The sequence below is a fragment of the Ceratosolen solmsi genome, unplaced genomic scaffold (genome assembly GCF_000503995.2).
Source record: "Ceratosolen solmsi marchali unplaced genomic scaffold, CerSol_1.0 scaffold6, whole genome shotgun sequence".
Taxonomy (NCBI): Eukaryota; Metazoa; Arthropoda; class Insecta; order Hymenoptera; family Agaonidae; genus Ceratosolen; species Ceratosolen solmsi.
In genome coordinates, this window is record NW_011948414.1 from 13,248,040 (window position 1) to 13,264,351 (window position 16,312).

Below are 16,312 nucleotides of genomic sequence, written 5' to 3' on the forward strand. Positions count from 1 at the left end.
TCTAATTGAATTCCGTAGAAGTTATTTCTTATAAAACTTCATTTTCATTGGTAAAACTCTTTCATCTTTATTTGTATTTATATTTAAATAAAAGTAAATAAAAAACTACTGTTTAATATAACCTTGTAATTATCGAATTACTTATAATTTTAAGACTATATTTCCACAGAAATGTAACAATACAATTTTTTCTTTAACAAACATGAAAAAGAATTATGTAAAGAAATTGTTTATAAAAATTAAACATTACGTATAACATATAAACTGATATACCTATTCGAAGATTAAAATAATGAATATCATTATTCAGATTTTCATATATATTATTTCTCATTTATTTATTAATTAATGTTATGAAGTACATTCATTTTGTTAATGAATTATCGGTAATGCATGTATGAGACTAAAAAGTGTACATCGTTTAACAATTAAAAGAATATACAAATTTCAATATGTTATAGTTGAATTAAAAAGATTAAAATTGAGTGTAGATCAGATTTATAAAATGGGAAAGTATTTAATATTTACAAGAAGTTAAAGTACACAATACGAATCCACTAACACTGAGATGAAATTGAAAAGACAGAAAGTTTTTAAAAATCGAATTAATCAATTGGCCTAGTATAATGCAAATTTTATTTTAACTTGTTATCATCAATTGAAATTCATTAAATTAATTTAATTTAAATGCGTTAAAGTTGATTACTTAATATTCGTATATCGTTATTTTCCGTTGAAATTAATACTTTTAGAAATTACAAGAGATTGTATTATTTCGAGCACGTAACAATATATAAAACTCAAATAAAGAAATAATAATAAAAAATTTGTAATAAAAAATTGAATAAATTAAAGTTAATTATTTCTGTATAGGAATACAAAACGTAATGTTTAAATGTTTAAACATTAAAGGATATTTATTAAGATCAATAGGATAACTTTTAAATTTTAGGTTTATAGTTCAATCTAAGAAACACATGATTATAAATTTAACTAATTAACAACTATTGTTGTACAGAAGAAATCAAAATATTTTGAATTGTGAATACATAGATGGCCAAAAACATATTGTACATATAAGCTTTAATAATTTTTTGTTATTGTAATTAAAGAGGTAAATAAATGTATTCTATTATTGCTGAATGATTATTTATCAAAATTACAATTAAAAATATGAGAATAATAGTATTCGTAGATTTAAGCACTCGAACAGATATTTAAAAACATTATTGACGTACTAATTGATATATCAAAATATATATAATAGATATGTATATAAATTATAATAGTATATATAATATGGAACAAAAAAAGCAAATTCACTGCAATCGGTTCATAATAATAATAACTGACAAATACACACAAAATTATACTAACAAGCGGATTTGATATGAATTAATTATTGAAAATTGAAGAACATAGTAATTTTTATGTCTTCACAAAAATTAGTAATGCCGATTAAAAAATAAGATAGCAACCTTATAAATTACAGAATTATATATTGAAATTTTATTTACTGATTTCCATATAACCGCCGATGATTTATATTATCATCAATAAAAGATATTTTCTCTCAAAATGAAAATAGATAAAACATAAATAATAAATGATTAAAGATAATTTACTTTAATTGAAAACAAAAAAAATTGAATTAAAAACTATACGATATCGTTATAAAATAGTAATATTATTGTAATAAAAGCTAAATATTTAAAATTGGAGTATTTCTTGATACATAATTAACATTATGTATATAATAATTGAAATATAAAGTATCATTATAGAATTCAACTAATCCCATGCATATATAATTTTAATTTACATCTTAATTAATGAATACTTTTTTCATCTTTCTTCTTAATTATTTATTACATACTGTCCATTTAATGATTTTACTTAGCTTTGTTTAACTTGAAAAAATTATTAGATATTCTAAATCCTACATTGTAATAACATGAATTATTAAGAAAAGTTTATTTTATTATAATAAATTATCTTTTTACAATGTTTACAGTTTTGATTAAGTTCCCTTAAATTTCATTTTTAAATTAGCCATGAGTCTTACAATAAGTAAAGTTTTGCAATATAATCAATAAAGGCTTACTAGAATTTACGATAATTCACTTAAAATATAAGAAATATTTATTGTATATCGACTTATTTTATTATCCTTCTATTAATCAAGCATTGTGCAGAATTAACTAACTGTAGAGATAATCAAGTATGTATGATTAAAAAAATTAACAAATATCAAATTCGGTGCTTGTTCTATCTTAATTTAATAGTAATAGAAATCTCATTATCTTACAAACATAATCAATGAGTTTATAAAGATATAAATATGAAAAGATCATTAGTCAGATTTGAATATAGTAAAAATAAATATAATTGAACATTTAATTCAAATACAAATTAATTAGTAATTGATATTGATGATTCGGAATTTATAATTACAACTTTTATAACTCTACATAACACAAAAATTTTTTGTATTTATTAATTAATGTTTTAAAATATGAATAACCAACAAGTTCATCTTTTCTATTTTCTTTTATAATTTAACAACTATAATTAAAAATTTATAATATTGTATATTAAAATTAAACAAGAATTTTATTAGATATCTTGAATAGGACAAATTTGTTTCATTATGTATCATCTACAAATGATGAGATCCATAGTATGAAAGAAATTATAAAACTAAATAAATTAAAATAAAAATACGTGCTAATTCAATAAAAATAGATTTTAATTTTTATAATGATTTGTTGAATACAGAATACAATAAATAAAAAATATGTATTATTTAAACTAGCGCTTATAAATTAGACTATATTTTAATTCATTGATTATACAACTTGAGATTATGTATTCCAAAATTAATTTTAACTTATGAAAATTGTATTAGAAAATAAAATGAATAATCCTTTTTTATATGTATATTGAATTCAGAATAGGAGAAACAATGTTCATTCCTTTCGATATGACATTGAAAATAAAATTTGTTTAATTATGAAATTCATGGAGTCTAAAATCGTGATCGACATGAAATGAATAATAAAAATACTTCTAAAAAGACTTAAAAGCATGATCATGAATGGCATAAAAACTTTATAGGAAAATTAAGAAATTAGAAAGAGGAAACAGATAACTTTGAGTTCTCATTGTTTATTCAATCTACAAGTGTGATTTCAAATTCCAATTATTCATAAAAATTTTAAATATCAAAATTAAATAAAAAATATTTTAAATATGATGTTTTTAAATAAATTTTGTACATTATTTTTCTTTTATTTTATAAAAAGAATTAATAAGTAATTATTTCTACATTAATCGTCAAGTATATGTAAAAATAGTTCGTTATATATAAAAAAGTGTAATATAATGTATATTTTTACGAATTCATTGTGTTAATTATATTTTTAAAAAGATTGTAAAATTAATATTTTAATAAAAATGGCTCAATCTTTTAAAAATAATAATAAATATACCCAATACATTATTTCTTCTAATGTTAGTTTTATTTCAATAATTTCACAAATTATTTTAAATATAAACAATTAATTGATTATACTAACACTTGTAATCTGAATACAAAATATAGCTTCAAATATAGAACAGATTTAACTCATTGTAACATCCATACATATACATTATTTAGTGATATGGATTTATAGGTGAAATAACGATATGAAGTTTTAATATATCTTTATTAGGCCCTACTAAGTATTTTGAAATTGGTATTTCTGAACACATAGAATCTTGTTGAGGATTTAATTCTTCAAAAGGCAATACATCGTCTAAATGAAGCACTCGTTCATTTTTATTAAATCTATAAATAACTTCTTTAACTCTGGCTATGTGTTCAACGCCATCTTGAAGTCCGTATATAAGAACTCCTATTTTTACACGTAAATCAGAGTCACTATCAACCGGTGGTTCTTTACACGTTAATGACAGTCTTACAGATCGAATAACATGTTCTGGCATTTCAACTGTACCTTGCCAAACAATCAAAAAATATTTTTTAAACCATACTCCTTTTGGATAAAGATCAACAACCCATTCACAAGATTTATCTCCTGCACAGTCAGCTAAATGCGAATGACTTGAGAAAACTAAAGTTCTTGAATGATATGATAGTAAATTATGAAAATTTTCAACTGTTAAAAGTGAGCTACAAGTATCTACTGTATAAAGTCTTGGTTCAAATAAAAGTATACCATCTTCTTCAGATTTTATGATTTCACGTACTCTATCATTTTGACCAGAATGAAATGACATTCCTATAGCCATTCTTTCAACAAAAAATTCTTTATATTTTTGTGTCAAAGGTGAAAGTAATAGATCAGCTAATTGTCTAGGTGACATCATAGGAAATCTTACTGGCAACATAACAGTTGCAACTATTTGCTTTAATGCCATTTCAAACTCTGATGTAGATAATCTCGTCTTTAAACGATTACTTTGATGATTTAACCAAGTTTCTAGACATTTATATAATGTCATTTCATCTTGTATTACAAGATTACTTTGACGTAGTAAAGATACAAGTACATCAAGTTCAAAATTAGCGAAGTCAGCTGTACCTGCTACAAGTTCGATGTTCCATTTAACAAAATTATGACATGCATCTGTTATTTCATGGTGACCACAATTTAAAGTATATTGTAACCAAGAAACAAGTGTACCTTGTATAGCTGCTATTGGAATGTGATTACGCATATAATCTAAACATAATAAGCTAAGATCCTTAACATTATATTTATCAGCAAGTGAAAGTATTGGTAAAACTACCCCGTGACTAATACGAAGATGCCCCGTATAAAAATATCGTAAAAATTCACTGAAAATTAATGCACATTGAGGAGTTTCTTGAAGTGTGACTCTACTTTCTTGAGATTCACTCCACTGAGGACTCATCAACATTACCTCAAATACATCACTAGATGCACACAAAATTAACCTATGTGCCGGATATTCTATATTATTAACTACTAAACAAATATCATTCATTAAACGTTCAGCATATAAAGTAGCTATTTTCATTAATACTGTTCGAGAATTATCAACCTGTTAAGATAGAAAATGTATTAATAATAAAATTAATATATAAATATGTAAAAAAAAGTCAAAGGTACTAAATTACTAAATATATAGTATATTTGACCTACGTATATAGAGTAAAATACTCTAAATATATATTTAATTATATTTAAATATATTTTATTATTTTCATATTATTTCAAATAACGCAGTTATATAAAAAGGTTGAATATTGAACTCCAACTTTATGTACATTAAAGTACTTTTCATCATTTTTTATATAAGTTGTGTACAATGTGGTTTGTATAGTTTTTGCGATAGGTAAATTTATTACATTGAATTTACTTATATAGAATGGTGATAAAAGAATATCTGTTTGAATTACTATAAACTTTAAAATACATTAGAAAGTTTCATTATATAGTTAGAAAATTTAAATCTTATTTAAGTATTGCTATAAATTCAAAACAAATCTCGGAATGAATTGCACTAAACATTATATAGTTTCTATATTTCTAGATTATAATTAGTTCATAGAGTAACGTCGTTTAGAATTAACTAAGTGACCGCTAGATGTTATGTGGAAATATGCGTGGGCAAGTGGAAGGGTTAATGCATTGATTCAATAGTTAACACATATGCTTCTTATTGCTGTTTATACCGTCTATTTTCCAAATACAGGGATTATTATTGTTGGTAAAGTTATAGATGAACCTTGGTTACTCTTTGGCGATTGGAATGTGGTGTTAATTTGTACTTCGGTTCGAGGTAGGAGGTTGTAACGAGGTTGATCCTCGTGACGTGGTGCCCTTGATGGTAGATTACCCTGAGAAAGGGGAGAGGTTTTAAAGCTCTCACCACTTCTTCGAGTAGTGCCACGTAGGGAAACTGTGACTGCGTCGTGCTTTTAAGCACACACCGCAGTTCCTTAACCGTGAGTCGTGTTCCTGACACAAGCCTTGAAATAGATTTAGGAATGATGCAGTGTTATACTGAATGGCGTGAACTAAGCGTCATGCGGAAGGCGCATGCGCGGAATATCTAAAAGCAAGTGAGTCGTACACGTGGGTACGAGCTTTGAAATAGAGTGAAGATCTCCTCCTTAGGCAGAGGCTGTGGAAATAATAGGAAATTGTAGCTTTTAACATGAATTGGCCTTGAACTTTCAAGTATGCTGTGGAGTCTGGCAACTGGAGATACCGGTACCAACTGGAGAGACTGATGGTGAAGCACCACTAGCGAAGTTTATCAACGGGAAAATTTCTGGAACTGTGAGTAGTGCGCCCTGTCGCGTGTTGCAAATTCCTCTAAATAAGTGAGTCGTACGCGGGGACACGAGCCTTGAAATAGAAAAAGGATCCACACGGAAAATACACTAAATGATGCGAAGTAGGCTTCATGCATGATGAGCATGAGCGAAAATCTCCTTGGGCACAAGCTGGCGACTGGAGAGACCGTGTGGGATTGGTGGCGCGAAACTCCGTTAATTGAGAATACTAATAATGAAACTTCACTTCAGACTCAGCTCATTGACTCTTCTTTTTCTTTCTCCTTGAGCACGAGAGGGTTTTAGTTAGATCGGCAAGGTGTGTGCTGAATGGTGCGTTGATAGGCTTCGTGCGCGTGGGGCACGAGAGTTCTTCCTTTGGGTACAGGTATTGACATTAGTTAGGATAATGTTACGTTTACCTTTGAAACAGCTTTGGCCCTGACGTATGTTCGGTGAACTGGCTCCTGAAGACACCTTGGATGGTCGATCGGTTATGACACAGTGAGTTGAGATTACAAACGAAGATATGGCTTCGGATTCACCTGAGGGGACATTTCTTGGCGAGTTCTATATGAGTGAGAATATTGTGTTTATCCTTCTTCAATAGTTCACTGACCCTGGTGTCCACATGGGACTCCTTCCGTTTTCCGTGTATCCAATCGGAAAGTTTACCGATTCATGGGCGAGAGCAGTGCCTCTCGTGGCGTATTCTTCAGTCAAGAAACTCATTCTTTTCGTTGCTCTCGAGCGAAGAAGAGCTCCTGATTCTATTACTATCGGCAGCTCTGGCAGCCGCAAGGCATGGTCGAATAAAAGGGGGAGGGACAATACGTGCTGAAAAGGTCTTAATGTTAAGTGACGCGACCGAATCGGGAAAACTCTGACATCTGGGTTTTCCAGATGATTTGACTTGTTTTTCAAAAAAGTTTTATGATATCAATGCCAGATGTTTTATTAGTAGGTATATTCAGGAGTCAACAGACTAGTTAATCCTTTCAGGTACGCAAAGTGTTTAAACGACTTAAAAATGTTTTCGCAATGTCAAACAACAGTAGTCATTTTTCGTATTTCGGTAAATTATTAATTAATGTAATTACAATTTAACGTATCAGTCATATAACTATGATAAAATACTAAAAAATAATATGAGTAGTGTGTTATTAAAACTTTAAATAAATATGAGTTGTTTCTAATCTTTCAGAAGCATTTAATTATTGAAATATTTGTGACAACCAAAATTCTTTAACCTCCAAATGATAATTATCAATTATATTCTTTAATAGATTTGTGCAAATGTGCAGGCCTATTCATAGAAAAATACTAATTAGTTCACTAAAAAATATTTTTGTTATAGATGTATGCATTAAAATCTCGTTATGGAGTAATAAATAGTTTATTTGTCATCCATATATATTTTTATTCTTTGTCATTACGTTTATAAAAATGTGACTTTACCGGTTTGTTTTCTATTGATTCTTTTTTTTTTAGATAGATATCAAAGTTACAAAGGGAAGATGTTGTGTTTGTTTATAATAACGATCGCTATACAAATGGTTTGTCGAAAATTTAATTTCTGCAAAATATTTATCTACCAATTTTAATTTATGTGATTAATTATTTATAATTTTACGAATACTTCCGTAGCTTTTCCCAAATATAAATATTAAATTTATTTAATATTAATTATAGTATTAGTCAATAAAAGTCGTACATAAATCATTAAGAAATGGAATTGTGTTACATGTGCTATGTGTTAATTTAGAGTATCGAAGAATTTTTTGTAGCTTACTAAATTTATTTTTAAATTTAGATATATTAGGATAGTCAGCAACGATACTGCAGATCTTTCATGTAAGGTTTCTAGGTTAACGCATATTTTTTGATATTTTTGATGTCACACTTGTCCATTTATCTACATACTGGCAATGTTCATGAATATTTTCGAAATTTGGATTTAAACACAACGTAATGATATATACGTTATACCTTATTTAGGTTTTTTTATAAGCATGCGTATGTACTCATTCTTAAAAATTACATTAATGTTATAAGTATCGTTTTTAATAGAAGTCGTAAAAATGCTTTGATATCAGGTATCTATGAATAAGTTTAAAAAAGTAATTTTTCGAAGATTTTATAATGTTTAAGTAGAAGTCTAAACATTTTAAGTGACCTCACGTAGAAATCATCGTAACTCATTCGTATTATTATATACAATACACAATATCAAAATACTAAATACAAACACAAATTAAGCTTTTCATCATATTTTACTTAACTTTATTCTAACCGAAGTTTCGATAAGAAATATGTTCTCTAGTATAATTTTGAATAATTAATTAAATTTTTTTATTTCCTTAACTGTTCCCTTTTTGAGTTATATAATTGTTTGCTTTTTTTATTTAATTTAAAAAAAAAAATTATTTACTAAGGAAATAACAAATGAATCTGAATTTTTAAATGCGGAAACACATTAATAAATAATAATATAAATTGATATATCATTTAATTTTTAAAAATATTTTTAGTTACTAAAAGCTAATAAAATCTAAAAAAATTAATTTTTTACTTCATAATTCTTAACCAACATTTTTCAGAATATAAACGAACAATTCATTATGGTATAAAATTATTTAAATCAAGCTCGATCAATATAAAGAATTTTCTTCCAAACAATATATAATGTGTTTCAGATTTAGGTTAACAATTTTGAATATTCATATAAAGTATGTTTGAATTTTTTAGACATGTACTTTGTTCAGTTATAAGTGTTTCGTACATTAAAAATATTATTCGGTATTATATTTATTGCGTACCTTTTATGTATAGATATTTAATGTAAAAACACTATTCATTAATACTTATCTATACTCGGAAAATTAATTCGAATTTCCATTATTTTAACCTAAACGGCATCCTTGTCTTTTTATTCAAAATAATAATTAAAAGATCTATTATGGACAAACAAAAAAAAAATTCGTTGCAAGTAAATATAAAAATATTAATCAATAAAAAGGATTAAAAGAAAACTGTGCATTATATATTTATTTCAATTTTTTAATAAATGATCAATTATGACCATAAATAATACATTTTATAGATTTTTCTTTTAATATTATAGTAAATATTTATTTTACGTTAATAAAATTCAATACTCTATAGATTTATTAAATCTTATATAATTAATAAAATAGTCATTTAATATACTGCTATTAATATTATAATATAATTGTTTAACATAATATTTAAACTTAAAAAGGTACTTGGGGATTTTGTCCTTACCGTGAACCCAGGATGAAAGGTACCCATGCTCCTCATAATGCATCAAATCTCTGTATCGATAATGTTGATACAATTTATAGAAATATAATACATTTCTATGAAATCTAAATATTGAAAATTTAACTGTAAGCAACTCTCCTTTATAACAAAGTGTTACAAATATTTAAGAGGAATTTAATTGTTACTGAGTTGCTTTTTCATAATAATGATAATATTTGGTAAAACTTAATCTGTCGATAAAACATGATATATTTATTTCATCTTAAATGAAAATTGTAAGGAACAGTACATGGTTAGAATTTTCAACAATATTATAATATAATACTATCAAAGTGAACAATAAATAAAATGTGAGATATACATGACAAATAGATGATTTCTTTATAAAATAAAAGAATAATTATAATGGGTTAGTTTTTATTTCTATTTTCAGATAGTATTTTATATTAAAATTTTTTACTTTAAAGTTGGCATAATTTCCTGCTGTATATAATTCAGCATATACGAATGGATTTTTCTGTAATACCATTCAAACTTTTGTAATAAGCATTAGTTTGTGCCATAAAATTTTAAATACCTATTTCTTAGACCTATTCTTTTTCAACCCTGGATATAATTTTCTACGAGTTTATATCCACTTACCCTTAAATTATCTACCATTGAAATTAATGCTAATTTTATTGCGTTTTGTGATGTAATTTTTTTTAGGCAAAGACAAAATTCAAATAATTTCATTTTACATGTATCTCACTTTTCACAATTTCATGACGGTCATATTTTTAAAATAAAATTTGATTTTTAACTAAAGTGTTAATATTACAGAATTCGTTTAAAATTTAAAGAAAATCTATATTAATGTGATTTGATTCATTAATAAATAATCATACATTAAAATATTCATTAAAAAGCTTCTTTAAAAATAATAGATTTATTGTTACCACACTGTTTTTTATTATTTTTTAATATATTTGAATCTGAACTTAATTTATTATGCAATTTAATTACATCTAAAAAATTGTTATTAACAAAAATAGAATTTAATTATAAATCTAATATAGCTACTTAAAATGAATTATCTTTTAACTAATATTAATACTATAGTACAATTTTCTAAAACCGCCAAGACTGCAATCCAAGATACATAATTTTAAATTATTGACTTCAACTTATTTAGGTTATATAATTAAATCTTACAAAATAAATGTAATTTGAAAAGAATCTGTGCCTTTAATAATGAATATTCTTGATTTATGTGTACCTCAATTATATCAGCTTTATGAATATCCACTTCGTTTAAATTAAAAGTTTTTTTATTTTCTACTACTTGTTCGTTGCTTTGTTCTTCATCCATTGAAGTTATATTAATACTGTACAAAGAACTTGTTTTTGTTAATACTTTAGAACCTTTTTTATACCTGAAAAATATCAATACTTTATACAATAATGTTTCTTATCTTATACTGATTTAGTTGTTTTATATAAAAAATATTATTTAGTCAATTTATATAAAAAAATTGAATACAAAAATATGAAATAATTAATGATGAATATTAATCAATGGGATATAGACCAATAATATAAACAATGTATGATATTTAATATTTCAAAATAAACATAATTTATGAAAAAGTTCAATCACTAAAATTTGTAACATTACAAAATAATTCCTCTATTATTTTAAATATATATTTACTTCTATATTTACACATCGGTTTTTATATGAAAAACGTAAAGTATTTGTGATTAAGTGAAAAAAATTTAATTTGAATATTTTCTTAATAAATTTATTCGTTTACAATTAAAATTTACAATATACTTGTTAATTATTATTTGTTACATATTAGATTACATTGAAAATTAACCTTACATTAAAAAATAAACACATGAAGAAAATCTCAATAATTTACTAATAATTTTTAATTTTATTATTTTTCATTTCAATAAAACTATTTCCATTATCGCTACTAGTAGCAATGGTAGATAATTTTGAAGAACCTGATTTTTTATACTGATTAAATTTTCAGATCATCAATTAATTTGATGGAAAAAAATAAAATACTTAATATTAATTATCTAAAATATTTAAATATCAATAATATTCAATTCATTCTAATTTATATGTGATTTCAAATAAAAATATCAATTATTTTAATTTCAATGTATAATACGTAAGCTTTAAGAAGTTGAAAAATTTGTATTATATTTATATCATATTAATCAAAATTATAAATGAAAATATTGATATTTATTTGATTGAGATATCTATAGTAATTATAAGTTATATAAAACATTTAAAGTGCTAACTAGTATTTAGTTATTTAAAGTACCAACTGATAGTATAAAAGAAGCTAACTTAAAACAAAAAATAGGGTATCCAAAAATAAAAATGCAATTTGCTTTTATAAAAATGGAAGTTTTATATATAAAACTTCATTGTTAAATATTCATTATAACAAATGATCTAAGGTAAAATATTGCTTTTGTTTTATAAATAGATACACTAAATTTCAAACTATCGGTAGAATAGAGTTTTAATTATTTTAAATTTACTTTATAAATGTAAACTTGAGGAAAACATATTTAGTTTTAAATAAGGTAATCCCAGTAAAACTATCTTTAAGATTTACAATCTATAATGCTAATTGGAAGCACATCAATTTTACCTTACCTCTTTAATTTTTTGTAGATGTTCTGCAAGTATTATTCTTATAATTTGTATTCTATACATTATGAATTTTTTTTTATTGACAAAAATTACCACTGACTTCTTGTATATCTTTTCTCTGAAACCTTTTGTACTTCATTAAAATGTTAATAAGAATGAAATAAAAAAAATTTTTAATGTTCAATTACCAACAAATATATTATAAAAAATTTTTTCTTAATTTAATTTTAAAAATGTTTAAAAGTTTTTTAATAATTATTTTCTTTTTTTAAAACTGATAAGATATTAATTAATTAAAGATAATAAATAAACAAATCTACTAGTATCTAAAAAGAAATTTTCATTTAATATCGTGTGACTATCATTACTGTTAAAAGTATCATTAAATATAAATAATTTTTATATCTAATAAAATATTTTATCTTTCTTAAATTAATTTTTTAATCAATCTATTTTTCTGAAAATAAAGAATAACTGTAATCTATCCTCAATTTCATATAGTTTGATGCAGTCCTCAATAAATATATAATTTAATGCAGTTTAAAACATCAATACTTTTTAATTAATACATAAATTAATGAAATATCAATTATAATAGTAAATTTCAAAATATGGAAGTTGATTAATCAAATTATAGAATCAATTAAAAAAAAAAAAGGATAGTTATTTAATAGATTACTCTGTATCATTACAACATTGTTATGAAAAAGAAAATTTACTTTAGATATATACAGTTTAGTATTACTAAAAACACTTTTAATTTAATTTTTTATTTTTATAATCATTATAAAACCTTTATATGCTATCATTAATAATAATAAATTATTAATAAATTATTATTTCATATCATATTGCATTTTTATTAGCATAACATCTGTAAAAACAAACATGAATATCAATCATGTATTTACAAAAGATACAATATTTTAATTTTTATACATCATATTTGTGTGTCTGTATGCACATATTAAAGTTACCAATGTTACTATTAACTTGCATGATTGAAATTTTGTTATGCTTCTGTAGCATTATACGAAATAGATCTAAAAAGATGTGAACTTGCAAAGATAAAGAAACTGCATTTCTTAATTTTTTCATTAAAAAACAAGGGGTTATTTTCTTCTTTTGTTTCTTCTTCGGTTTTGTTTATCAAGGTTTAATGAAATCTATAAAACTACCTCATATTATGATCATTACATAGCTACTAAAAATAAATAAAATTCTAAAATCTTATGAACTATTAAAATTTATAAATTATTAGCTATATATATATGCATGTGTGTGTGTGTTTGTATGTTTGATGAAAATATTTTATTTACTTATATCTCTAATAAAAATATTACACAGTATTAAGTAGTACTACTGTAAAGGTATTTAGAAATTTCAATTAAAATTCTGACTTGCAATACATGTACAAATAGCTGAATAAATATATAAAATAGTTTTATAGCATAGCATTTTTATTAAAAATCATAAAATCACAATAATAATACAGAATACAAAATTTATTATTACATTCAAAATAAAAACAACTATAGAATTATTAAATATAATTACATTTGCTTGATCAATATGTAAATATATGTACATATATAAAAAATTTTTAAATATTGAATTTTTAATATTGTAGTTAATTTCTTTGGATTAAAAATATTGAAATATGTTCTACATTATTGGGCTATATAAAAATTTATTAACATTTCAATATTTTTATAGATTACTAATTAGAAACAAAATATAATATAAAAAAAAAAGATTCGTAAACGTTTAAATAAAAAAAATGGTTACAACTAAAAAGTATAAATTATTTATAAAAATAAAATTAAAAATTTTGTATTTTTATTTATATTTTAATGTTAATTCAATATTAAAATGGTGTTAATTAAATACGTTTATTAATTACAACATTTTCAAAACTAAATAATACATAGTAATTTAATATTTTATTTATTATTACATTACTAAAAATAAAAATATTTCAAATTTTAATTTAATTGATCATACTTTGATAATAATAAACACAAACAATAAAAATGACAGTACTTGTATAACTGATATATTTGATATTAATTACTATTTCAATATTAATAACACCTTTATTACTATTATATAAAAATTTTAATTATATTGTATATGCACTCATATTAAAAAGGAAAACAATAAATTTAACGTTACATATATATATATATTTTTCAGTAATTGAAATAAGATCATAATGATTTATATTATTTTCTTATTTCTCTATAAATAAATTTGTATTAATTATTATGAAGGTAGAAATGTGAAAATTATGTATAATATAATATTGTTTATGAAGAAAGTAAAAACTGACAATTTCTGAAGTTTCGGTTTATTCATTAACAAATTTATCAATTTTTAAATTTAATTGTTCCATTTCAATTTTGCTTAATATTAATTGAAATTTATACAAATAAATAATAATAATTAAACATTAATATAATAATCAATGTTTTTAAATTGAGATGTTTACATTTTATACTCAATAATAACATTAATTTAGTCATTCAATGTTGGCCATGTTTTAAAAATAATTAAAATTATAGAAAATTTTAACCAAAATACGTGGATTGTCGAATTTATAAAATTTTATCCAAAATAATTATTCACAGAAATAAACAAATTATAAAAGAAATATTCTAATTATAAAATACAATCTATAATGCATCATGCTATTAACATGATTTATTATTTCAATTTATGTTAATATATAAGGTTTGATTATATTTAATAGATTCGTGCAGATATATTTTTTATACGATTAACCTTTATTGATTATAAATAAAAATTATAAAGATAGTTTTCATTATGTATTACATTACATCAATATTTTGTTTAAGACACTGCACAGCATATTGGTAAAATATGTATATTATTTTCATAAGTATATTATCATTAAAATACCTCATACATTTATTTTTTTAACAATAAGAATATTAAATAATAAAATCTTTATATTTTCATTTTTTTAGCTGTACTAATTTATTTGATATCAATTTAAACTAAATTTTCGTTTATTACATTAAAAACATTCATTATAATTTTATTAAATATACATACTATTTATTTAGTATTTAAAAGTAGTTCTTCTCACAGGTGATGAACAGGTGTGATTGTACCATGGTATAAATAAAAATAATTTGCGATATCTGTTCAAAAAATTAAATACTGTACTAACGCAAAAAATAACATACACAAGTTTTTATTTTTTCACTTCATAACGTTTATAGTAATTGTATAATTTTAATTTATTTAATCAATATTTATTGAGTTAACTTATGTTGAAGTAATTTTATATTTTTACTTCGTGAATTAATAATAAAATATATTACACATATAAATTATTCTCAAGTAGTAAAATAATTATTTTTCACTGCGTATAGTACAAAATCTTATATTAAAATCGAAACGTTGAAGGAATATAGTATAGAATGAAAATAGAATACATCTTTTGTACGCATGTGCAATAACGATTCAAAATTGGTTTTCGACATCATAACCATATAAAATTGAAAATTTATATTTTTACTCCTATATATAATTACTTATTAAAGACATTAAATTTAACGAAATACGTTTTCGGATGATAAATTATTTCTTTGTAACAAATGCTTTTATTTTTTCCAAGCTTATTAGAAAATCAAAATCTATGATAAAAACCTATTTAAATACAAATATTCATTATATTATTATATTATTTATTATTCATTATATTTATTATTATTTATTATTCACTATATTATTTAAACAATAAATATACTAATAAATATATCCATAAAATATATTTTCAATTTCATTTAATCAAACAAGAAAAATAAATGAAATATAATTTTTTTTTAATTTAAATTGATTAAAATTACAATCAACAATAAGTTTGCAATTAAGCGGAACTCCGTTCTTAAAAGTTTTTTTAAAAATTCAATGAGTATAAGCAAATATAAAAGGATCGATAAACCGATTTCCAACTGAACGAGCAATTTGTTTCTTTAAAAGATCTATCACTGCTATAGATTATATAAATATTATTTAAT

The 16,312-nt window shown here is 23.0% G+C and overlaps 2 protein-coding genes across 2 annotated transcripts in view; both read right to left on the reverse strand.

Moving 5' to 3' along the window:
* Positions 1-10,935, reverse strand: part of Pak (serine/threonine-protein kinase PAK 3-like protein) — a 39,486-nt gene extending 28,551 nt beyond the window's left edge. The window contains exon 1 of the mRNA XM_011507092.1: positions 10,857-10,935. The gene's annotated coding sequence lies outside the window, so the exon portion shown is untranslated. The remainder of the gene's footprint in view (positions 1-10,856) is intronic.
* On the reverse strand, positions 3,585-9,778 carry Tango10 (transport and golgi organization 10). Its single transcript, XM_011507085.1, has 2 exons — positions 9,599-9,778; positions 3,585-5,073 (listed from the first exon to the last, which is right to left on the reverse strand). Exons 1-2 carry the CDS (start codon positions 9,632-9,634, stop codon positions 3,658-3,660), a joined length of 1,452 nt encoding a protein of 483 aa, XP_011505387.1. The 5' UTR covers positions 9,635-9,778; the 3' UTR covers positions 3,585-3,657.
* Positions 10,936-16,312: the final 5,377 nt, after the last annotated feature.

Bases quoted from the DNA above. Each gene is read 5' to 3' on its own strand.
- Tango10 (XM_011507085.1), bottom strand. From the start codon at position 9,634: ATGAGGAGCATGGGTACCTTTCATCCTGGGTTCACG. The intron at 5,074-9,598 runs GTAAGGACAAAA...CTATCTTAACAG, and splicing joins CCTTTCATCCTGGGTTCACG to GTTGATAATTCTCGAACAGT.